The sequence below is a fragment of the Aspergillus neoniger genome, assembly GCF_003184625.1.
Source record: "Aspergillus neoniger CBS 115656 unplaced genomic scaffold BO87scaffold_4, whole genome shotgun sequence".
Lineage (NCBI taxonomy): Eukaryota > Fungi > Ascomycota > Eurotiomycetes > Eurotiales > Aspergillaceae > Aspergillus > Aspergillus neoniger.
In genome coordinates this window covers 1,100,508-1,123,639 of record NW_020291132.1, presented here as the reverse complement: position 1 = coordinate 1,123,639, position 23,132 = coordinate 1,100,508, and the positions used below count along the sequence as shown (strand labels likewise).

The 23,132-nt window shown below is 52.9% G+C and overlaps 11 protein-coding genes across 11 annotated transcripts; 6 read left to right on the top strand and 5 right to left on the bottom strand.

Annotated features, from left to right (window-relative positions):
- Positions 1-665: 665 nt before the first annotated feature.
- Positions 666-2,329, bottom strand: BO87DRAFT_167660 (putative Snf1 kinase complex beta-subunit Gal83). Its single transcript, XM_025618306.1, has 3 exons — positions 1,476-2,329; positions 787-1,372; positions 666-736 (listed from the first exon to the last, which is right to left on the bottom strand). Exons 1-3 carry the CDS (start codon positions 2,216-2,218, stop codon positions 689-691), a joined length of 1,377 nt encoding a protein of 458 aa, XP_025483897.1. The 5' UTR covers positions 2,219-2,329; the 3' UTR covers positions 666-688.
- A 672-nt stretch (positions 2,330-3,001) lies between these two features.
- BO87DRAFT_167651 (uncharacterized protein) lies at positions 3,002-3,781 on the top strand. The gene is made up of 2 exons (XM_025618305.1): positions 3,002-3,281; positions 3,361-3,781. The coding sequence occupies exons 1-2, from the start codon at positions 3,108-3,110 to the stop codon at positions 3,589-3,591; spliced, it is 405 nt and encodes a 134-aa protein (XP_025483896.1). The 5' UTR covers positions 3,002-3,107; the 3' UTR covers positions 3,592-3,781.
- An 805-nt stretch (positions 3,782-4,586) lies between these two features.
- Positions 4,587-6,422, top strand: BO87DRAFT_167648 (alpha-mannosyltransferase). Its single transcript, XM_025618304.1, has one exon. The coding sequence runs from the start codon at positions 4,833-4,835 to the stop codon at positions 6,306-6,308; it is 1,476 nt and encodes a 491-aa protein (XP_025483895.1). The 5' UTR covers positions 4,587-4,832; the 3' UTR covers positions 6,309-6,422.
- Positions 6,423-6,819: 397 nt separating this feature from the next.
- On the bottom strand, positions 6,820-9,409 carry BO87DRAFT_351317 (protein kinase COQ8). The gene is made up of 3 exons (XM_025621126.1): positions 8,350-9,409; positions 8,011-8,293; positions 6,820-7,955 (listed from the first exon to the last, which is right to left on the bottom strand). The coding sequence occupies exons 1-3, from the start codon at positions 9,115-9,117 to the stop codon at positions 6,850-6,852; spliced, it is 2,157 nt and encodes a 718-aa protein (XP_025483894.1). The 5' UTR covers positions 9,118-9,409; the 3' UTR covers positions 6,820-6,849.
- A 10-nt stretch (positions 9,410-9,419) lies between these two features.
- Positions 9,420-10,511, top strand: BO87DRAFT_373276 (urease accessory protein UreF; the record flags this gene model as incomplete). The annotated part of the gene is made up of 2 exons (XM_025622506.1): positions 9,420-9,559; positions 9,664-10,511. Coding segments are annotated over 2 exons (907 nt in total), but the record flags the coding sequence as incomplete, so codon positions are not given.
- On the bottom strand, positions 10,479-12,286 carry BO87DRAFT_167602 (E3 ubiquitin-protein ligase BRE1). The gene has a single exon (XM_025618303.1). It carries the CDS (start codon positions 12,166-12,168, stop codon positions 10,933-10,935), a length of 1,236 nt encoding a protein of 411 aa, XP_025483892.1. The 5' UTR covers positions 12,169-12,286; the 3' UTR covers positions 10,479-10,932.
- A 1,651-nt stretch (positions 12,287-13,937) lies between these two features.
- Positions 13,938-16,410, top strand: BO87DRAFT_373274 (transcription factor TFIIIB subunit BDP1). The gene is made up of 2 exons (XM_025622505.1): positions 13,938-14,132; positions 14,211-16,410. The coding sequence occupies exons 1-2, from the start codon at positions 14,105-14,107 to the stop codon at positions 15,923-15,925; spliced, it is 1,743 nt and encodes a 580-aa protein (XP_025483891.1). The 5' UTR covers positions 13,938-14,104; the 3' UTR covers positions 15,926-16,410.
- On the bottom strand, positions 16,201-17,390 carry BO87DRAFT_373273 (DUF1183 domain protein). The gene is made up of 2 exons (XM_025622504.1): positions 17,275-17,390; positions 16,201-17,194 (listed from the first exon to the last, which is right to left on the bottom strand). Exon 2 carries the CDS (start codon positions 17,166-17,168, stop codon positions 16,248-16,250), a length of 921 nt encoding a protein of 306 aa, XP_025483890.1. The 5' UTR covers positions 17,169-17,194; positions 17,275-17,390; the 3' UTR covers positions 16,201-16,247.
- A 13-nt stretch (positions 17,391-17,403) lies between these two features.
- mmm1 (ERMES complex subunit MMM1) lies at positions 17,404-19,302 on the top strand. The gene is made up of 3 exons (XM_025618302.1): positions 17,404-17,653; positions 17,715-17,745; positions 17,809-19,302. The coding sequence occupies exons 1-3, from the start codon at positions 17,638-17,640 to the stop codon at positions 19,211-19,213; spliced, it is 1,452 nt and encodes a 483-aa protein (XP_025483889.1). The 5' UTR covers positions 17,404-17,637; the 3' UTR covers positions 19,214-19,302.
- Positions 19,303-19,305: 3 nt separating this feature from the next.
- BO87DRAFT_403978 (acireductone dioxygenase (Ni2+-requiring)) lies at positions 19,306-20,274 on the bottom strand. Its single transcript, XM_025625817.1, has 3 exons — positions 20,137-20,274; positions 19,648-20,019; positions 19,306-19,584 (listed from the first exon to the last, which is right to left on the bottom strand). The coding sequence occupies exons 1-3, from the start codon at positions 20,164-20,166 to the stop codon at positions 19,450-19,452; spliced, it is 537 nt and encodes a 178-aa protein (XP_025483888.1). The 5' UTR covers positions 20,167-20,274; the 3' UTR covers positions 19,306-19,449.
- A 243-nt stretch (positions 20,275-20,517) lies between these two features.
- Positions 20,518-23,037, top strand: BO87DRAFT_351297 (tRNA modification protein MTO1). The gene is made up of 2 exons (XM_025621125.1): positions 20,518-20,725; positions 20,795-23,037. The coding sequence occupies exons 1-2, from the start codon at positions 20,610-20,612 to the stop codon at positions 22,761-22,763; spliced, it is 2,085 nt and encodes a 694-aa protein (XP_025483887.1). The 5' UTR covers positions 20,518-20,609; the 3' UTR covers positions 22,764-23,037.
- The last annotated feature ends 95 nt before the right edge of the window (positions 23,038-23,132 follow it).

Below are 23,132 nucleotides of genomic sequence, written 5' to 3'. Positions count from 1 at the left end.
CATCCGTGCATCCAGACGAACTGGAGCACGGGCTAGTATTGATTGGAGCCCGCTTGATCGCATTCTTTCTACCGAGTAACGATTGGCGCAGTTTGACTCAGTTGCCACGGACACAGATGACAGGTTGGGATTAAGAATATCAAGTCGGTTATGACTAGTTGTCCCTCCGACGGGTGGAAGCAAGCGTCAAGGGCGTACATCACACACTCCTGGCTGACCGAAAGCAGCAACGCCTATGTATAACAGCCGCGCATTTCAGCTGCAAGCAAGGTTGACAACAGGGGCTTAGCTATCGAAGATTTGTCGCTAGCCATGCATCGTTCCGAACAACAACAACAACAATGGTCTAATAGTGGCGCTTTCTGCACCGCAAATAGTCGGGCATCGAGCAACCATAAGGACGTGAATCATACAAAGTGGCTTGAGCTTGGGTTCCGGCTATGTGCAACTCTGCAATGTCGAAAGATATACCCAAAGGAGATATCTGTTGTTATTTCTCCTGCTTCTGCGAGGGCCTTCAGTGTCTTATCCTCCGTTTCGATGCCTTATCCTCCAGTTCGATGCGCAGATAGCATACGGTCGACATGCGGGATGCTCAGCCCCGCTCTGGCAGCCAAAGTAATACAATCCCCTTCTGGCTAGAGAAAAGGCACGAGGGACGTGCAGGGCACCTTATCCCATTGACAGGCTAACCTGTAATATCGTCTGTCGGCTTGTACAATATCGTTGTGACGTACTGCATACCGTTAATTCCCGTGGCTTCGTGACAAAGAGGTGCCATCTTACCTTCCGTTTGTATCTGGTCGTTACACTGGTGGCAAGCACACCATTTTTTATACTGCTAGTGGCGAGATGGTTTAGGACGGTGTGGTTAGGGTAGTTAAGAACACTGCTATCGTCCTTCATGGGTGTGGTGCCGTTCAAGATTGATTTGCCAAGGAACAGCGGAAGGCTCGGCGGTGTAGGCGCATCCCCAACGATATTCACAGCTTGCTGGTACTCGGGTGTTTCTTCCTCACGATCTAGATCAAGCAGAAATTGTGGGATAACACCACGGAAGTCACCCAACGGGATTTCCTCGGGCTCTTCTCTGTCTGACTGTTCCTCCACTGTGGACCCCACTTGATCATTCCCGACCGGTCCAGGAATGACCTGTGGAGGTCGAACGCCATCAGGGACCTTATCGCTTTCTCTCCGTGACCGGTTGACGTCATCAGCACTGATTTCAATGTAGTTGACGAGGTGATTTGTGAAATCGACTGCTGTGGGAAGATTATCTGAAGCGCGCATTTCACCATCGACAATAAATTTCAAATGGTGCGTGCCTGGACGGAGGTTCAATCTCGTGGACAAGACGCCGGGGTTGTTCTCACTGTTTATGCAGGGTTCCAGTTAGTTCTGATAACGTAAAACAGCCCAGATAACGAGCAATGCGACTGGACATATGGGACAGCGGACGCGACAACATGACATACCTCCGATGTAAACGGAATTTCTTCTCCCAGTTCACAAACGTTCCCGTAACGTAGACCTTATCACCAGGAGCAGTCCATTCTATCAGGGTCGGCACAGCTCTTCCCACGCCGCTCGGAGTATAGGGTTGAAGTTCATCCAATGCCTCATCGTCATCGACCGTGGCGCCAGCTACGGCAGATTGTTTCGAATCGCGGTGTTCATCCAGCAGATGGTCGGGTGCAACCGATCCCATATACGAGTCCTCCGGACCAATGATGGGCGAACCGGGGGTGGCCGTGGCATCTCCAATGGGCAGGGGCATCCGCGGTGGGCGCTGAAGATGAACAGAGGCGCTGTAATAGGCATGGGGAGGAGGGCCAGAGGGTGCTACAGGGTCACGTTTTGCAGCTGCCCGGGATCCCGGAACTTGGACGGGGTTGGACGGATCAGGCGCAGGAATGTCTCTGGAGCGAGTATCTGGCTTCTTTGGAACCTGACGGTCTGGCCGATCTAGGTTCCGCGTCGGCAGATCTGTGACATTGCGGGATTGTAAACGCTGCTGGACGGAAGGCTGAACTTGGGAGGTCGGGAGGCCCGTTGCAGTTTCTCTGGTGGCGGAGGGGTCGGCTGCGGAGGCCTTGGTGGTGCCCGATGGTGTATGAATCGATGACCGGCGAGCTAATTTCTTGTCCCCCGCCGCGGCCGAGGGAGCCGACGGCGATTGGGCATCTCCGGCAGGGGGTTTGGAAGGATTGTTGCCCATCTGGAACAGGAAGCCGGTAGGTGGCGCTTGTAGGAAGGAAAGGAAACTGAGTTAGGCAGGTTCGATGCCGTGTGGAATACAAGAGAGACGAGTTGTGAGTTCCGTGATCAGGGTTGGGATGCCAGCATCAGATGGTGTCGGGGTTTGGATGGCGGAGGGGTAACGGAAAATAAAGAGGGAATCGGGGCGAAGGGAAAATATCGGGTGGACAAAGGCCTTCGGATGCAGATGGGATCTAGGAAATATGCTGACGGAAATAGGAAAGGCGCCGGCTCAAGGATGGGGTGGAAAGAGGTATATAAACAGAGCAGCGGGCGAGGATCGAAGAGAAAGAATGCGATGGGCAGCCAAGTAAGAGTTGATGATGTCGATGTCGTCGACCCCGGACGGGCTAGTCCTATGGAGAAGTTCCCCTTAGGGTTTAGGGCTTCCCTCCTTGGTTTTCCCCGACGGTCGGTCGGCTGTCATCTCCGATGGTGACTTGGTATGTCAACTGTAGTATACTGCATCATCTTCGAGGGAATATGCGAGATATATTCACCGTGTTTGCTAATAATTTTAGCACATTTGAAAGATTCAGGCAAGCCCATGGATGAAAGAGGAATGTTGATTACCCCATAAAATAAATACTAGGAGTACATACTTATAACGATAACAATCGATGAACCAAAACAAGTCATTCAACCATACCATTTCTGCCACCGCAGACCGCTTACCGGACAGGTAGCGCCATCATCCATCCAAGCATTATTTACTCTGTATAGTTCACTCTACTGCTGTATCCCTTCCCATTGCACAGCAAGGCCGTGTCATAAATTGCCTCAGCTGACGCACCTGGAATGCTCTATGTAACCAACCAGCTGCTTCTGGAACACTTTTAGCCACGCGAATGGATTGGGTTACCGCCTTGACAGCGAGCTCCGGTGCCGTGCTCTATGCTCTGGCTTACCTGGCTTCCTGGTCCTATGGGCTGTTCAGTGTACTAGCCTCGCCAATGTGGATCCTAGCCCATGCCATCCTCTATGTGCTCCTTTCTCCACTAAGGCTTCTAATCAAATTCGAGGTACGAATGGATAGATCCTCCATCCTTTCTAGCAAGTACTGGTCGCAACCCAAGGAATAAACACTTATGGTTTACCTAGGCCATTCTTAGCTACTTCACAGTAGCCGCATTGATAGGGGTTATCCTGGGAATATCAATTCATTATGCCTCGTCGGTTACTGTGGAGGCGGTTCATCAATGGTTTGGTTCACTGAAGTATGACCCAGCTCGCCCTAGGCGGAATAGTTTTCATGGACGTCTACTTGATAAAGTCAAAAGAGGGACTTCTCCGAGCGATTCCAACGCGTCCGACGAGAATATGCCGGAGTGATAGACCGACGCGAGGGATAGGCTCAACCCGATGAGAACCTGGCATCGTCTACACGATCCTCGAAGGGGAAGAAGCAGCAGCAACCGGGCCGAGGAATGACGGAACGCTTTAAACTAAATCATGAGCATAGTAGTGGGCATGTCAGCGGAAAGTGTAGTGATTACGTTTGTACTATATATTTTAGCATTAGCATATATTAGCTTATTTCACAGTAGACTATTACGCCTCTGAGCGGTTCGACCGAATGCATGACAGATACTAGCGGAGGCAGACGGATCCTCGCTGGCGGACGGGGCTGGTAATCTCCGGGATAATTGACGCAATCAATCCGCGACAGTCTGGATGGACCCTGCCGCTCATCCAATTCCCCACTGCAATTATACTTCCATGAGACTCAAAAGACAAAAAGACTCCCCCTCATCTTATCTTAATGTATTTATTAGAATGGCCCCCAATTTCCACTAATTTAGTTGTAGTAGTAGTAGTAGTATTACTACTATGGACAGTTGCTTGTTATTATTTATCCTAGACATTAATCATCTGTTCATTTAATTTGCTTTTCTTTCTTTTTTTTTTTTTTTTTTTTTTTTTTTCCCGCCTCTTCTCTCCGCAATACGAATTGCTGGAGGGAGAAATAAAGTATAAATATCAACTTAAGCATTACACCGCAGTCCATTCTAACCATGGTCCACTCAGTAACACCGATGTCATCACTCCTGATTGTTTGTTTCGACTTGACATGAATCATACCCCTGCGACTATACTATCACTCTATAACTCAGGACAAACTACCTTTTGAATGTGGATTGCTTTATCACCGAACATCGTGCTGTGGGTCTCTCGAACCATCAGTCAACAAGAACAACCCCTCGGTCTCGAACGGACCATCCTGCAATCTGTCCAGGGTTCGCTTCGCTTGTTCATCTCCGTCCTTTATTCCTCCCTCGCAAAATCCCCCGACACTCTTCTTTCCTATCCTTTGATTCTACTTTCAAAGGTACTCTGCAGCTCCTTCTTCTTCTTCGACACGCATGTCTTCTCCATTCATCAGCCTCGTTACATTTCCTCTCGAGCCTTGCTGACGCCTCCCCGGACGCCTCCAATGCCTTTCCCCCTGCGCTAACGGTGTCTTCTCCGATATAACGACTACGTCAGACTGTTCGTGCTATATTTTGCGATCCTAACGAGACCACGAAACCATTGACAGCCGTTGACATTCCTGTCGCAACATTCCAAACACAATGTTTCCCTCTCGAGCGTTCTTACGAGTGCGCTCGCTATTACTTGCGATATTCATCCTATTAACATTCGCTTGGTCCTATTCACGATGGCGCAGCTATCCTCTGACCGAGCAAGCCCCATCCATACAAACACACCAAGCGACTCCCTCGAATCGCAGACATACCGAAGGCCACATCCAATTCTGGCGTCAATTCCAGCCACTTCTGACCGCTCATGAGCCGAAATGCGAGCCACCTCTGAGATTAGGATCGGCGCCGTCAATTAGGTTCGAACAATCGAACCCAGAGGACCGCCCGGAGCTGCTGGACATGCTCCCATTCGACGTGGATACGATGAAAAACGCGCACAGCGGATTTGTCGATGCGATCAATACCAACCCGCCCCAACTAAACTATACACAGAACACGCGAGGCTTGGTTTCCACCGCGGGGGGCTCTTACCTACCTGTGCTGGTGATCTCACTTCGAATGCTTCGCAGAACGGGGTCGAAGTTACCCGTTGAAGTTTTCCTCGCAAATGAAGAAGAATATGAGGATCATATCTGCGAAGTGGTCCTGCCATCGCTGAACGCGCGATGTGTGCTTCTGTCGGAAATTCTCGACGCCGTCCCAGGCGATATGAAGGTCGAGAAATACCAGTTCAAGCTTCTCGCAATGCTGTTCTCGTCATTCGAAGAAATCCTCTTCTTAGACGCTGATGCGTTCCCGATTCACCCACCGGAAATGCTATTCGTCAATGGCCCCTTTCCCTCGAAGAACATGGTCACTTGGCCCGATTTCTGGGCATCCACCGTCTCGTCCTACTACTATGAAATTGCCTCTCAGCCGTACCCCGAGAACTCAGTCCGACAGTCCAGCGAATCCGGAGAGGTCCTCATCTCGAAGAAGACGCACATGAAGACCCTTCTCCTCAGCACCTACTACAACATGTGGGGTCCCGATTTCTATTACCCATTGCTTTCGCAAGGCGCCGCCGGAGAAGGCGATAAAGAAACCTTCGTCGCAGCCGCCATGACCCTCCAGGAACCATACTACCAGGTCTCGGAGCCAATTTGCGCCATCGGCCACGGCACACAGGGCGGTCTGGCCGGCTCCGCGATGGTGCAGTTCGACCCCATTGAAGACTACGCTCTGACGCAGAAGGGCGAGTGGCGAGTCCATGGATCGAAGGCGCCTGCCCCCCGAGCATTCTTCATCCACGCCAACTTCCCCAAGTTCAACCCGGCTACTGTGTTCGACAAGCAGGCCGTGAACCCGGCTTTCGCGGATGACGGGAGCTACACGCGCGCATGGACAATACCCGACGAGGTGATCAAGGCCTTTGGCACTGATATCGAGAAGCGCTTCTGGGATGAGATTCTCTGGACGGCGTGCGAACTTGAGGATAAATTCAGTACTTGGAAGGATAAAAAGGGCATCTGCAAGGGGGTGAAGAACTATTGGAATGCTATGTTCGGTATTGGGCATTCCCGTTGAGTTAGGGTCGGTCGGTTTCCCGATTTCAGCCTTATTGGTGCTGGTCGCTCCGTGAGATGTGTGGGGTGTATCTATCATCACCTACCGATGTGCACGATCCCCACGAGACGATATCTTCGTGGGTATCGAGTTGGTGTCTATCAGAATGGAGCAACAGCACAACGAGACACGCAGCGACGAAGACGATATTACTAATCTTACAGCAATAGGAGCGACACATCTACGCCCATGTCTCATCAAGGAGACACGAACCCCAAGATACGCTGGACAGCCTTGGATACCTTCTATAGATACAGCGACTGGCAATTCCAGGATCTCATCCTGGATAACATACACATATTCACAAATACCTCCTCACGCCATGCCATGCCATACCACCAGCTTTGCTACTTATTCCATGTACCATATACCAATACCCATACACTACTATGAATACAACCCATTGATGTAAATCTCTATACATACAATCTAAGCTAATGATACAAACCCAGAGAAGAGAATGATACACCCCACCCCTCCACACAGTCCCCTAAAAATACACTCACTCCCTCTCAATCGTCCCCGCAACCCGCGCCTTCCTAACCGCCTCCCTAAACATCTCCTTACACGGCACTCTAGATCCCAACCTCGCGCACAACAAAAACGCCCCACTCAACTTCCGATGTAGACTATACGTTTCCTCAGGAGGCGGAGTCAACCTCTCCCGAATCATAAGGGGAATCAACCCCTTCACGCGATCTGTAATAGTCTGGTTCCTAAAATCATACACTTCCGGCGACGACTCCATGAACGGCTCCGCGATAGTAATAACAGAAGTAACGTGCGCATCGACCATCTCCTGACTCTCATGGCCGGTAAGATACCCTAATTCGCGGGACAACTCCGCACAGCGTTGACGATCGTTCCTCGCTGCCGCGATCAGCGTATGCACATACTTGGTGATGAATTCATCGGGGTATTCGCGGGAGGCGCCGAAATCGAGTAATTCGAGCTTGTTCGTCTGGGCGTTGTAGAGGAAGTTCGTCCAGTTGGGGTCCGTCTGCATGTATTTGAATTCGGTGATTTCGCGAAGACAGAGACGGAGGATCTGGGTGCCGATCCAGTCGCGTTGGGATTGGGTGAAGTTTTGGATTTTGGTGACGGCGATACCATTGAGGCGTTCCATTGTGAGGACTTGTTTGCCGGAGGCTTCGGGGATGATGGCGGGGATGTGGAAGACGGGGTCGTCGGCCAGGAGGGAGCGGAAGTGCTCGCCGCAGGTAGCTTCGCGGTGGTAGTCGCATTCCCAGGCAAGTTCGGTGCGGGCGTTGGCGATGGTTTTGTCGAGGTAGAGGCCGCGTGGGAGGAGGCGGGAGGCGGTTAGGAGGATGGAGAGGTTGTTGAGGTCGGAGTCGATCGAGTCGGCGACGCCTGGGTATTGGATTTTGACGGCGACGGGTTGGCCCGTGGAGGCGAGGACGGCGCCGTGCACTTGGCCGATGGAGGCGGCTGCCATGGGGATTTCGTCGAAGGAGGAGAAGAGGTCGCGCCAGTTGGGGCCGAGGTTGTCGGTAAGGACTTTGTCGCGTTGTGAGGCGGGCATGTAGTCTGCGCGGTCTTGGACTCGTTGGAGGACCTCGTGGATGGATTCGGGGAGCATTTTGGTGTCTGGATGGTGTTAGAGGGGCTCGGGGTGATTGGAGCTAGGTGAGTGGGTGTGTACCTTGGATGCTCAGCATCTGCCCCAGCTTGAGGGCCGCTCCGCGCATCTTGGAGAGTTTGGCGACGAGACGTTCCATGTTTCCGGCGCTGAACATGAGGGATCCGGTGCTTTCGGACTGGCTTCCAGTGGCGCGTCGTAGGCTTTCGCTGACGGCGCCAAAGGCCATGGATGTGGCCAGGCCACCGTATTGCCATAGCCTACCTAGTCGGGATGCTGGAACGCGAGACTCGATCATCTGGTACGTTGCCTGCTGCTTCATGGCTGCGGCAGTCTCAGGTTCCACCTGCGGGCACTTCCTTAGATATAAGCGTCTAATTGGCTGCGACAGCTTGCACTCACTGTTGTTGTTGACACAATGTCTTCCACGGCCTGGGCCTCTTCTTTCGACAGTCCCTCCTTCCCTATGGGTTTGGCGTCAGGTGGAGGCATCGGTGTCTTTCCTTTGTATTTTAGATCCGCAGCAGCTTGCCGAGACAGCATCCTAGCGACCTTGGGGCTGTGGAATATTTCCTTCATCATATCCTCCGAAATCTCCTCCTGTTGTTCCACAGGTTGGTTTGACGACGCGGGTTTCTCGGCACCGACGGGGGAGTGGAATACGTCCGCATTTATTTCAGTGTTGATGCCTGTTTGCGTGTCGCTGGAGGTCCTGGGTAGTTTAACCCTAGGAAGTCCAGACGTGCCGTGGGTCGTCTGTTTGGAGGGTTCATAGAAGACATCTTGCTGCTGGCTGACATCCAATTGACTAGCTTCGTAACCGGTATGTTCCGCCGTCGTTGAAGGTATCTGCGATTCTGCTTGTCGTTGTGCTTTCCTGGCCTCATCCGGCGAGAGATTCGTGTGCGTGGGGGACGAGCTCGGGGCATGGGGTGACGGTGCGGGTGCTGGTTGGGAGGGAGAAGGATCATCATTGAATCTCTTTGCTAAGGCTGCCGCAGCTTGTGCGGTCATACAGAGGCCATCCACCTGGCTCTTGATGCCCTTGGTGAGGGATGATGTCCTGGTAAATAAGTCTAGCTGGCGCTGCCGCACCTCGAGGTGCTTCACGGCCACGGACCTGGCGACATTGCAAAGTTGGATCGCGTCCAACAGACGCTTGCCCGACATGATTGGTAAAGTAGCAGAGAAACCCGGGCTGGTCTCCAAACTACCGTCTTCGCATAATGATGGAAACTGAAGCAATTGGGGGAGCGCGAGAGCAAACCGGATAGCATCTCGTGCCTCGAAAAGCCGCGGTGATTTTCTGCCGGGCGGTACCGCGCCCCGGAGAGGTCCGGAGGCAACTGATAAGGAAGACAGCCGACCGGATAAAACTAAGAATAGTATTTAAAGGCGAATGTTCCTCCCGCGGGTCTCCCTTTCTTCATCACCGCCATGTACCGGCCGCCTTAACTTGTTTGGTGAGGGCAAATGACAGTGAAGACCAACGTGCAGGATATCGAGCAAGAGATCGTGGATCTCGAGGACCGTCTGCGCAATGCACGTGCTCGTCTAGCGTCGGCCTCTGCGTCGCACAAGGGCGGGGGTTCATATCTACCGGTACCGGAGGGTGTGTTTGCCCCCGCGGATGTCTTCCCCGTACACTTCTTCTCTTGCAACTGCAACTTCCACCACCTATCTACAAGATACTAACCGTCCATTCCTACGCTCTAGATGCTACGGGAATAGTGCCCAGCCATGCACTGCTTCTCCTCTCGGATTCAGCCCTTCCGTTGGGCTCGTTCGCCTACTCCAGCGGTCTCGAGTCCTATCTGGCGCACAACAAGCCCCTTCCTCGCTCGGTGACCCCAATTGCATCCTTCCAACGCTTCCTGAAGCTCTCGATCGCTTCTATGGCAAGTACCTCACTTCCATACGTTCTGGCAGGATACAGACGCCCAGAAGACTTGGAGACCCTGGACAATGACCTTGATGCGTCTACCCCCTGCATAGTTGCGCAGCGGGCGAGTCTCGCCCAAGGGCGGGCATTGCTCGGGGTCTGGGAACGCGCTTTCCGGAAAACGTATGCGTTCAACCCATTCCACACTAACCCCAGCGCTGCTGAGGCAGTGAAGGTGGTAGAGGAATTCTCCGACATACTGAAGACCTCGCTGGGTACTGACGAACTAGGCCCCAAAGGTCACTTTGCGCCTTTGTGGGGGGTGGTATGTCTGGCCATGGGCATGGACGCCCACCAGACTGCTTATGTCTTCATGTTGAACCATGCCAAGGCAGTCCTTAGCGCTGCTGTCCGTGCGTCCGTCATGGGCCCTTATCAGGCCCAGAACATCCTGGCCAGCAAAGGCCTGCAAAGCATGATCACTCAACGTATAGAGCGGGAGTGGGATACTCCCGTCGAAGATGCAGGACAAATCGTCCCACCTCTTGATCTCTGGGTGGGACGACATGAACTTCTATATAGCAGAATCTTCAACTCATAACGCATAGATCACCATGATAGCTCTCTCGATTCCTTTCTTTTGGGTCAAAGGTGACATTCCTGTATAAATATAGCTGCATTCATCATCTTTCTCTTTGCCGTGACTTCCTAGTTAATCCTACAACATGCACCGTATTGTCCCACCCAGGTGCCGCTCGAACACTGACGTGGGTATCCAAAAACAACTCCTCTGGACCGGAGGGTAATGAAAAGAGAAGGGGAAATAAAAGAAAATAAAAGAAAAGGAATAAAAGGCAGCAAAGAGAAACGAAGAGAAAGAGAAAATTAAAAGGAAACAAAAAAGAAAAAAAAAAAAAAGAAAAAAAAAACCGGTAACCCGAAGACCAAACAACCCGGCCACTATGCAAAGAAAATATCCGATCAATAGGAACAGATTTAGATCGAACGCCGGCCCTCTGATATCCTGTCCTGCTAAACCACAGTAAAACACCGCACCATGAGCCTTTTTCCATGATTATGGAGCGCAATGGGTAAAAGAAAAATCAAGCCGTAATAAAGTGACGTAGGTGAGTGAAAGGGGGAAGGCGAGAAAGGCAAGAAGGGAAGGAAGAGACTATGATACACGAAGTTGAGGGTAGGAACCCAGGATGCTGGGTTCTGAGCAAATCATAGTGTGATATGCATGTAATCGTTGTTACCGAAGGACTTGTTGCAGTTGGGACACTTTCGAGACCGAGATGTGAGGCGCTCTTCCACGCATTCTTTACAGAACACGTGACCACAGGTCTTGATGGCCGTGTTCTTGAAGTTGCGGCGACACACAGTGCAGAGTGCCAGAGTCTGTAGGGCACGTTAGCGAGGATGATCCAATATGGCAAAAAAAAAGTAATAGAGATGGGATATAACCATACCCTCAGCATTTCATATTCGGACGAGGAGTTCCCGAGGCTCTTGTTCTTCCAGTTCTCCAGGCTCTTCTTGGTATCCGCCAGGGTCACCTTCAGACCTTCCACCTCCGTTTCCGCTTGGCGACAAGCACTCGAGGCGCTAGCCAATGTCGAGTCCTTGGAAGCTGACAACGCCTTGAGTTCGGCCACCTGCCGGTTCAAGCCCTCAATTGTGATGTTTTTCTCTGTGACTTGCTGCTGGGCTGCGTAATTCTTGTTCATCATCGAATTGAGTGCTTCCTTAGTCTCGCTAACCTGCTTTTCCATGTTGGCCAGCAGAGAACGGGTGGCTGCCTCGGATTCCTTCAGCTGCGACACAATGTCCGAAGTTTTCGCATTTTGCATGCGCAGGGTGCGGACCTCCACATCCCTGGCCTCTTTGCTCTTCATTGCAGCGAAATATTTTTGATCGGCCTTGGACTTCTCCGCGATGAGCCGGGCAACCTTCTCCTCCAAGGCACTGAAATCGGTGACTTTCTGTGATGCCAATGACGAGTACTTCTTGCAGGCGACTTGCATCGAGGATAGTTCGGTATTGAGCATCGAAAACTGACGTTCCAGGTTGCTGAACTTAGCACGCAATTCTTCGATCGGGATCTCATCAACGCTTTCTGACGTGCTCTTCTCCTTATCTAATTCCATACGCAACCTTTGTACCTCGGACTCTAGCGCCGTAATCCGAGCCTGTCCAGCATCTGCAAGTTCTTGCACCTTTGTGGCCGCAGTTTTCTCCTGCTCTTGCGCAGCCTTCCGCATTTGCTGGTCCGCCAAAAGTTCGTCGCGCGCGTTGCGTATCCGTGCCAGATCTGTTTCTGCCCGCATTAATTGCATCTCCTTCTCAGCGATCGCATTTTGTGCCTCTTCATCAACCTGATTGCGGTAGGCGGTTCGCTCCGATCGGAATTTTGCCGCTTCTTCTCGCAGTTGCACGTTGGTCGCTTCTAAGTGGTTGATCCGAGTAACAACGTCATCGTACTGGGATTTCAATTGCTTGAACAAGTCCGTGTGCGCGTAGTCATCGTCAGTAAGTCGTGAATGCTGCCGTCTCACGTTAGCACTGTTCGAGTCTAGCTGGTCCAACCGGGTGGGCGTACCTTGATGTTGAGATCCGTTATTTGAGTCAGTAATTTGGCATTTTCACTCTCCAATTTTTGAAGCTGTTCTTTCTGCTTTTCAGACACGGCCACGAGTTTGCTGTGGGCTTCTTCCAGGGCAGGACTCCGCTCGCCGCTAGGGGTCGCGCCGTTGGACGCGGAAGGCTCTTCCTTGGGTGCAGACGCACTATCGCCGCCGGGGCGTTGGGCTCCTAGAATGTACTGCTTCTCTAATTTGGCAACCGTCAAGCTCCTTGCACGATCGAGCTTTTTCTCGGCTACCATGTACCGTAAAGAGGCTTCTTCGAGACTTTCTTCGAGTTGCTGTTTTTCAGATAGAGCTTTCTCTAATTCTGCGATGGTGGCTTTTTCCTCAGCAAGCTTCTTGGCGAGTTGAGTCTGTAACTCTGAAGCCTCGGGTGAGGTCCTGGGGGATTTGGACAGTAAGCTAGAGATGACCTGGCGGATATCCTCCGAACGGGACTTTAAGTGCTTCTCGAATTTGTCGACATCATCGAACAGCAGGCTGCTTTGGAAAGCCGGGCGTTCTGGGATTTTGTTTAGCGTTTCTATGTAAACCAAAAGCCGGCATGAGTGGGACCCACCCTTGGCATCCTCTTCGGCAGCGCCCATGAGCAATTTGACCTCGTCGACCAACTGTCGACTCGTCAGACAATCTGCACCGGATGAGCAAAATACAACGATCTACTCACTTGCTTATACCAGGTATCTATGATACGGAGATGGTCATTGTGGAAGGCGGTGGCTTTGGACATCTCCTTCAGCTTGGCCTCGAGCGACACCTTCTCACGTTTGTACTCCTGCATCTGGCGCCATATTGCGTCTTTTTGGAAACGCTGCGACGAAAAGACGTCAGTATGTCACCTGGAGGGTAGCGGTAGAGTCGACTATGGCGTTCCAATCCTGTCTAGGGGAACCCTTGGGATAAGTTGGCACCCACGTGGGCAGATCGGGGACTTACCTCCAGGTCATCTTTCCAGGGCATATCAGCGTCGGGATGGGGTTTGCTACCACCATTGACCGAAGTCGCTTGCTTTTTCAACGGTGGAGCAGAATCATTATGGTCGTAAGCAGCGGCTCTCTTCCGGTCTTCCATCATGACAAAACCGGAATCGGAAGATGCGACGGGGGATGCTTCGGCGGCCGGCATCAGTGGCTAAAGAGGCATACGTCAGAAGAGGCCGTCACCACTGAGCAGCAACGGGCCGAAAGCAGGGACCGTAACAATATCCGACCGTGAAAGACGTGACGGTGGGTGGTTGTTGTGGAAGAAAAGGCGGGTGGAAGGGGGGAAGCGAGGAAGAGGTGGAAGAGGGGGATGGAGAGGGAATGAGTTGAGATAAGCAAAGACTCCCAGGCAGAGAGAAGCCAGGAGGATTTTCGGCCTGCCAGTTTAGCGTCCCTTCGCGCCTCCCACGTGACCGCGCCCACTTTCCCCAGGAGTTCAGGTTCAGGTTCAGCTCTTTCCGCCCGCCAATCTAGACTTTTTGCTGGTTTATTACTCTCTCTCTCGGTCCCTTCTTCTACCTACTACCACCACCACCACCAACTAAACCACCATCACTTCATCATCATTGTTCCCCCCCTACTATCTCTCCTTGCTCATTTCATCCCTTCCTTACCTTTCGCTTCAGCGATGACCAGCATGCAGAATGAAGTCCTTTTCCAGTTCGGCCATTAGTACGTTCCTTTGTCCCCTCTTCCCGTGTCCCGTCCCGCCTTCTATACATTCAACTGCTAATCATGCCTCCTCTACAGATAAGTCGGGCAAGAAGTTTGCCCCCAAGGCGCCCGCTCGCCGTCCTCCAGCCTCCGCTCCCCCCAGAAGACCTAGTGTAGCCTCCCAGCCATCTGCCTCTCAGACTCCCCAACCTCCAACAGAGACAGCAACTCCCGAACCCGGTCCACCGGCCCCCGCTGTTCAGCCCTCCGTTCCTACTGCACCTTCAATCCCAGAGGAGTCAGCAGTCTCTCCTAAGGAGAATGTCGTCGCACCTCAGTCTGCGACAGCCATTCCAATCCCCCGTCCCAAGCGCAAGGCTTCGGTGTCTGCAGTCTCCCCGGGAACCATAGAACAGATCTCAACCCCTCCTCAACCTACCCCGCCTACACCTACCGCGCCAGAACCCCAAGTTGAGCAGACACAGGCGACTGTGAGCGATACTGCGGCTGCTGTTCCCGAGACACAGATATCCCGCCCCCATAATGACGCGACAGTGATTCGTCCATCCAAACGTCCCAAGACCACCGGAGAATCCACCGCCATCACCACCGATGCTGTCTCCACCGTTTCCGCTCCTTCTGCTGCTGCTGCTCCTCATCCTGCTACGACTACGCGCACCACCGAATCAATTGCGATAGACGCCAACCCCCAACTTGTTACTCCTCCAGCAACGCAGGCGGCACTCACTGATAGCGAAGGGACTACAGATGCGCGCCCTAGAACCGACTCGCAGGTTACTATTGCCGAACAAGGTCGAAAGCCAACGAGGACTAGACGGAAATCAGTGAAGGATGTCAATGGGGAAAATGCGACAAAGAAGAAGGAAAGAAAGCCACGAACACGCAAGAAGCGCGAGCCAACCCCCGAAGGCGCCGAATCTGTCGAGATCGCCCCCGCAATGGTCAAGATGTCGGAGCTGTGCAAGGATTTGCGCACGGGTAAAATGTCCAAGCGTGAGACTGAGCTGCGCAACATGGAACAGGCTGAGCAGGAGCGTAAGCAAAAAGCCCAGCAGGAAGGCGATACTGAGGCACCGGTGAAAGAGAATGTGAACGACGCGTCTCCCGCGGGCGACCAGGATGAGAACCCAGACAACAAGGCCCAAGCTGGACCAGTGATGAGGATTGTTAACGGAGAGATTGTGCTCGACACTGCTTCATTGCAGGTGGATCGCCATGCCGACGCCGCGAGGAATGCTGGGGTCCTCGAGGATGTTATCGAAAACTCGTTTACTCGAAAAATCAACCAGGCAACATATGGAAAACGATCCAAGACCGAATCCTGGGACGAGGAGATGACCGATCTTTTTTATCGGGGCTTGCGCATGTTTGGTACGGATTTCATGATGATCAGCAAGTTGTTCCCGGGCCGTTCCCGGCGCCAGATCAAGCTCAAGTTCAACAACGAAGAACGTCGTGACCCCCAGCGGATTAAAGAAACACTGTTGGGCCCGCGGGAGACCATTGACATCAGTACCTACTCGGAGATGACCAACACTGTCTATGATGACCCCAGGCTGATTCAACAAGAGTTGGACGAGGAGCGGAAGCGGATTGAGGCTCAGCACGCTAAAGAGAAGGAAGCGCAGGAAGAGATGCTTCGTAATCCTGACGGTGCGGCTGGTGGTGCCGACGGCACTCCAGCCAACGACATGCCTGTCAAAGCGAAGCGGAACAATAGGAAACAAGCCATGAAGGCCATGGCCGGTGGCACTGAAGAAGTTTTGGGCACCATTGATGATATACCTTGAGTACACAGGATCGATAAATTTATTTTAACGGCCGATTTCAATACCATGCGGGGATACAGGTGTTTTTGGCGTTGCAAACCAGACCAGTTATACTGCCTGGCGCAGGAGTTTACTTGGGTTTCTGTTCGTCTTTCTTTTGCCCCCCCCGGTGATGATGAATGTCTGTTTGTTCACTCTATTTGCTTACTACACCGTGGTCGGCTGAAGTAGTGGTAATTATCCGATGATTTGGTCCTACGTGTATCTTAGTGGTCGGCCATTACAACGAGATTATCAAAAGAATCAAAGGCTTATAGCTAGCACACTCTGCTCCTTCTAGCTATTACCTGCGGCGTGTTGAGCCAAACCCGGTACTTGTGGTGCTGCTGGAGAATTGCGGAGTGCGCGATCCTGAACTACCCTCCCCAGGGTCATCATATCTTCTGGACGAGGAAGGCCGGGTCCAAGTAGATGACGAACTAGACCGATTCCCAGCGCTTCTTCTTCCCAGCGCATAACCAGCCGCCCCACCACTCATGGCACCCGTCCAAAACCCAGGTCTCCAACGCTCGCTAGGGTCTGAAGAAGGAGTATAAGGGGGCGGCGAGGCTGAGTACGGAGGCGGAGGCCCATCATCCCCATAGCCACCACCACCTCCCCCACCACCACCACGGCGTCGTCGCTGTGGCCGATTCGCCCCCGACCCACAACACTCATTGAAGAACGCTGCCAGAATGAACACAAAAACCGCAATCATAAACCCAAAGAAGATCACTTTGCCTACGGGGCCAAGCTCATCACTCGAAGAGCTCGATCTCTCATTGCGCAAGTGTCCAAACTTCTCCTCCCCCGCTTCCGTCAGCAGTAGGCGATACTCGACTCCGCAGCTCCCTTTCAATATCCACTTGTCGTCGGCATTTCGATATCCTTCACATATTACGTCTGTAGCTCCGAGCTTGAATTCTTGTGGGAGCGACGCAGTGCAGGTCCATTGGACGTCTTCTTCATCGTAGTCGTAGCCTTCGTTTGTGCATCGCATTGTATCGATCTCGTACATATTGCAGATGCGCTTGGATGGGCCGGTGCATTTTAGCTGCGGGATTGGAGATACTCGTCTGGACGTGGTGAGACGGTTTCCGCGGAGAGTGAGTGACCGGACGCGCGAGAGGAGGATGGCGTCTTTGCCTGGGGGTCGATCGGAGAGAGCGGCGTATGGGAAGAGGAGGAGGGAGAGGAGGAGCTGTCGGATGAGTAGATTGTACATTGTGGAGGTGTCTTGTAAATGGGTAGCTTTGGCGTGTGTGTGTCAGTGGAGAGTGAGCATGAGCATGCTGCCGACGATGGATGCGGCGTCTAGATAGATGGCATACAAGCAATGGTAAGGCGATGTGGTATCAGTACAATATGGTGGTTTATGAGCTGGATCAGATTTCCCTCAGTAGTTAGTTCCAGATCAAATATGGGATTCTGGACCGTGCAAGTATTCAACGTGTCCTCCCCAGAGAACAAGCTTGAGGGGCGGTTCTTGCATCCGATCTGGATTGTGTTGGACCCGCGGTGGAGGAGGGATCGATCACCGCTTAGCGTCACCGCAGCGGAAACCTCGACCTTCGCCATTTTCCACTTCTTTCGTCATTTCTCCAAGACACCGTCATCCAGCCCCTTCTATATAATCCCGCCGGCTGTGGTGGTCATGGGCGATGGGCAGAAGTTGAGGTCTACAGTGGCGGACAATGTCTTTCCAACAAAGTGCGATCGACTCATTTCCTCCTCTCTGCTAAAGACTGCCTGAAGCTGACTGACGAACCAGGTGAAACGGTGCCCGTTCCGGCTCAATCCTCGTATGTCACTAATGGCCTGATCCCCCTTGGTTGTTCCCATAGAGGGCTAACGAAGTAGTCTAGCTTATCTTTCACGCAGGGGTTTTTGCTTGGGCAGCTGTCCGTGGTGCTGTTGATCGGAGCCTTCATCAAGTTCTTCATTTTCGGCGAAGCTCCTCCGCCGCCCTCCCGCGGCCTTTCACATCGAGCCTCTACTCATCGGCGGTCCAATTCCATCTATACAATTAACCCTAACGAGGCCAATAACCGGTCATTAAGGGAGAAGCCGTCGAATTCGAACGTTCTCCGTCCGGTGCCTTCCTCCTCGACGAATACCCGCTCTATCCTCCGCAAAACCTACTACAGCGCCATTCCTACAAATACCTCGAAACATGGCAGGCATAAGATCCATCATTCGTCACATCAGCCAGAGTCTCTGGACTGGTTCAATGTGTTGATTGCCCAGACTATTGCTCAATACAGACAAACAGCGTACTCGTTGAAGGACTCTCCGACGTCGTCGATCCTCAGCTCGCTCAATGCGGCCCTCAACAATCCCGAGAAAAAGCCGTCTTTCATTGACAAAATCAACGTCACGGATATCTCGCTTGGTGAAGAATTCCCCATCTTCAGCAACTGCCGTATCATTGCTGTCGATGACCCCAATTCCGATGGCGGGAGACTCCAGGCCTTGATGGACGTCGACTTGAGCGACGACAACTTGTCAATCGCCATCGAAACTTCCTTGCTGCTAAACTATCCTAAGCCGTGCTCCGCGATTCTCCCTGTGGCACTTTCGGTTTCTGTTGTCCGGTTTTCAGGCACATTATGTATCTCTCTTGTTCCCGCGTCCACCCCTCCCCTCCATACTCCCTCTCCATCCCCATCCCCTCACACCGCTGATGGGAACTCGCGCGGCAAGGCAACCGGAGACGCCAACGCACAAGCGGCCGACGAGGAAGCTGATGGACTTCCACCAAAGTCAAGCCCGAAGAGCAATGTTGCATTCTCTTTTCTTCCGGATTACCGGCTAGACCTCTCCGTTCGATCCCTCATCGGCTCCCGGAGCAGGCTCCAAGATGTGCCAAAGGTAGCTCAGCTCGTGGAAGCTCGTGTGCACGCGTGGTTCGAGGAGCGAGTGGTCGAGCCCCGAGTGCAAGTAGTCGGGCTGCCCGACCTATGGCCGCGCATGGGTCGGACCGGTGTCCGCACCGGTGACGACTCGGAAACCGGCTCGAACGCAGCTTCTCGGAGTGCCATGTCGGCTGATCTTGGAGATCATCATCTGGGGGATCGAGAACCCGAGGGCCTACGGTTCCGGGGTGGACTTGCCTCACGGCCCCAATTCGATAGTGTCTCGCGAACGAGCAGCTACAACGTCGAGACAGGGGACCTGCGCAGTCCCAGCTTGGTCCGAGAGGAGAGCTCGGGAGCGCTTAGCGAACAATTTCAGATGCCCGGCTCTTTGTCCGGCGCGGCTGCTCGCTGAGCAAGCTACCTTTCCTTGGTTACGTGTACCATAGATGACTACGAGTTTGGAAGAAAAAGTATCCGACTTACATAACGAACGGAGTTAGGTAAATAGGGGAATTGAACATCACCATGTGCACAACACAAACACAAATCTATCCACGAACAGGTAATGAATGTCATAAAATTTCATTGCCATGGTATATAACATAGTCGTCACATCAAGCTTTACACATTGCCACCCCCAAACTCATTTTAAACAGCAGCAACAGCAGCCTTGCCCAGACTGCCGAGGTACGACACACGGTGCGGGTTCTCATCGAGATCGTTGCTGCGGTTCAAGGGAGTCCACTTGGGTTCCTCCTGGAAGAGACGCATAGCCTTGACGTACTAAACCCAGACAGTCCCATTAGCACCCCATTCCACTCCACAGCTACACAATGGCAAACTTACGTTCTTCTCATCCGTCGTAAAGCGATGGTAGATACCCGCGGGGAGAATGATCAAATCATCCTTCACCAACTTGATGCGCACCCACTCGTCCTCCTTGCCACGGACATCAAAGTATCCCTCGCCGTCCCGGATGTAGCGGATTTCCTCGTCCTCGTGGAGATGCTCGTGGAAGAACATCTTCACCTTCTCCTCGTACACATCGCCCATGGTCTTGGGGGAGACGGTGACCTCATCGCGGTTCTTGTATCCGCGCTCGGCGGCCAGGGCATCGACGTCCTCGATTTTCGGGCAGTACTTGTAGAAAACACCCAGGGAGGCGAGGTAGGCTTCGTCGACGGGACGACCGTCGTCGTGGGGTTCGCGCTGGTCGCCCTGATAATCATGAAATGTCAGTCGGTGCCATAGTGGTAACCAATGGAGGGGTAAGTGACGAAACCATGCGAGGTGGGGAGGGGTGCAAGGCGGGATATATAGACAGGACGAACTCACCGGCTTGTTATCGTACCAGTAAGCCTTCATTTTTAACGAATTCTAATAGATACAAATGCACACAGAATCCACAAGTTCGACCAAAAAAACAAAGAACGAACAACCAGGAACGAGGATCAACGGCGAATATAAGTCCACCCCAAAGCCAATAAAGCCGCCGCGGGGCGCCGTGAAATAAGCCCCACGTGTGATTGGCTGTAATGCAAAACTTCGGCTCATTTCGTCATTACGTCAGCAAAGCACATCATCTCACCGCCTTCCGGAGTTTGAGCTCGGATTTAAGCTTTTCGGCCTTGGCTTGTCGCGCACGTGATGCGGATATGAGTTCTTTTTTCCGGGGCAAAAAAGGTTAATTATTCTATGGGATTAGTTTAGTAGTGAGTGAGATTCCGGTTGCGGAAGCATCAAGTTTCTTAGCTTCTCCCCTTTCCACACCTCCCCCCCCCTTGACGCTCTAGGCCATCCGTTCGCAAATGGCTTTTCGGGCTCGCTCCGTTGCCCTTCTTCGTTGGGGGTTGGAGCCGAGATCATCCCAGTTGAATGTGCTGGGTAGGAGACGTGGGTTGGCGACGGTGTCGGATGGGACGCGGTATGCTTTCTCTTCATCCTATACTGGGGTGTATGCAGTGGTTTGATGCTAATCCTAGCTTTCTTATAGAGCATACGATGTGGTGGTCATTGGAGGAGGTCATGCAGGCTCCGAAGCCTGCGCCGCGGCTGCTCGTTCAGGCGCCCGAACCGCATTAATCACGCCTTCGCTATCCAACATCGGTGTTTGTTCGTGTAATCCGAGTTTCGGTGGAATCGGAAAGGGTACTATGATCCGGGAAGTTGATGCGATGGATGGTGTCGCGGGACGAATCATCGACAAGGCCGGTATCATGTTTCGCACGCTGAACCGATCCAAGGGCCCGGCGGTTTGGGGTCCCCGTGCACAGATCGATCGCGATTTGTATAAGAAGTACATGCAGGAGGAGCTGCAGGGAACGGAAGGATTGAGTATCGTCGAGGGTAAGGTTGCGGATATTGTGGTGTCGACGGATGGGGTCGAGCATACTCCTGGGGCGCAGGGCAAGATTGTTGGTGTTAGGCTGGAGTCTGGCGAGGTTATACCGACTGGCAAGGTGGTCATTACGACGGGTACATTCTTGGGTGGGGAGATTCATATTGGGCTTGAAGCGTACCCGTCTGGTCGGATAGGCGAGGCTGCTACGTTTGGACTTAGTAAGTCTTTGCGGGATGCTGGGTTCACGCTGGGCCGTTTGAAGACGGGGACACCTCCGCGGTTGGATAGGAAGACGATCAACTTTGCGCCTTTGGAAGTCCAGGAGGGTGATCACCCTCCGAGCCCGTTCTCGTATCTCAACGGCAGGGTTCAGGTCGACGACGAGGCCCAGCTTACTTGCTGGATGACCTATACTAATGACGACGTCCACGATATTGTCAGAGCGAACTTGGACAAGACTATTCACATCCGCGAGACCGTTAGGGGTCCCAGATACTGTCCTTCGCTCGAGTCCAAGATCATCCGCTTCACCGATAAGAAGCGCCATCTGATCTGGCTCGAGCCAGAGGGATTCGCGCCAAACGACGTCATCTACCCCAATGGTATCTCCATGACTATCCCTGCCGACGCCCAGTACGCCATGCTGCGGAAGGTTCACGGTCTCGAGAACGTAACCATGCTTCAACCCGGCTACGGAGTCGAGTACGACTACATTGACCCACGCAATCTCCGCCCCACGCTCGAAACGAAACTTATCAGCGGTCTCTATCTCGCTGGCCAGATCAACGGTACCACAGGCTACGAAGAAGCCGCCGGACAGGGTATCATTGCCGGTACCAACGCAGGATTATCCGCCCAAGGTCGGGAACCGCTCACTCTCCGCCGGTCCGACGCATTCATCGGCATCATGATCGACGACCTGATCACGAAGGGCGTCTCCGAACCCTACCGCATGTTCACGACACGAAGCGAATACCGCATCACCACTCGCTCCGACAACGCCGACCTCCGTCTCACCCGGATGGCCCGCGAGGCCGGAATTGTCTCCGACAAGCGCTGGCGCCACTTCACGGAAACAGAAGCGCAGATTAACGAGCTCCAAACCCTCCTCGAGAACACCAAAATGTCCTCTTACGCCTGGGCCCGCAAGGGCTTCAAAGCCCGCATCGACCCCTCTCAACGCTCCGCCCTTGACCTCCTGTGTCTTAGCGAAAGCGACATCGACTCTCTCATCCCGCACATCGAATCCCCCACCGGCACCGTCTACTCCGCCTCTTCCTTCCCCCCGGAGATCCGCAACCGCGTCTCCATCGAAGGCCGCTACGCCCCCTTCGTGATCCGCCAGGAAAACGCAGCCAAGAAATCCCTCCGCGACGAGAACTTGTCTATCCCTGCGGACCTGGACTATGCTACTGTGAAAGGCATCAGCATCGAGGAAAAGCAGGCCCTTGAACGCGTCCGTCCCGTCAGTATCGGCATGGCGAGACGCATTGAAGGTGTTACTCCATCCGGTGTCCTGAGGGTGCTTATGCACGTGCATAGGACCAGTCGGGATAGGACTGCTCCCGCATCGGAGGGGCTTGAGGAGACCCCTGATGATGTTATCAGCCAGGCGCCTTAATTCGGTGGTGCCATCATTGATCACGTGGTTCTTGGGATATGGTGTTGGACGACGACTATACTACATTATTGCATATCACAGCGACAGGCGAATTGAGTCGACTGGACTAGGCGAGGCGTATCGGTGTCATTTCGGGGCTTGTATCAAAATTGAAAGATGGTTTGATTTAGAGGCCTCTTGTGTATATTATCATCATTATACCTTTCATATTTTCTTTTCGAGGTCTTTGTGTACTATATTTTTGACTTGTGGGTCTCGGATACATGCATATACCAATTCATCTCTCTTCTTGTTTATCCGCTATGGAGTAGGCGACCGATGGAATAGCATGGTTGGTGGTGAGACTTTCATAAACTATGTCCAATATTG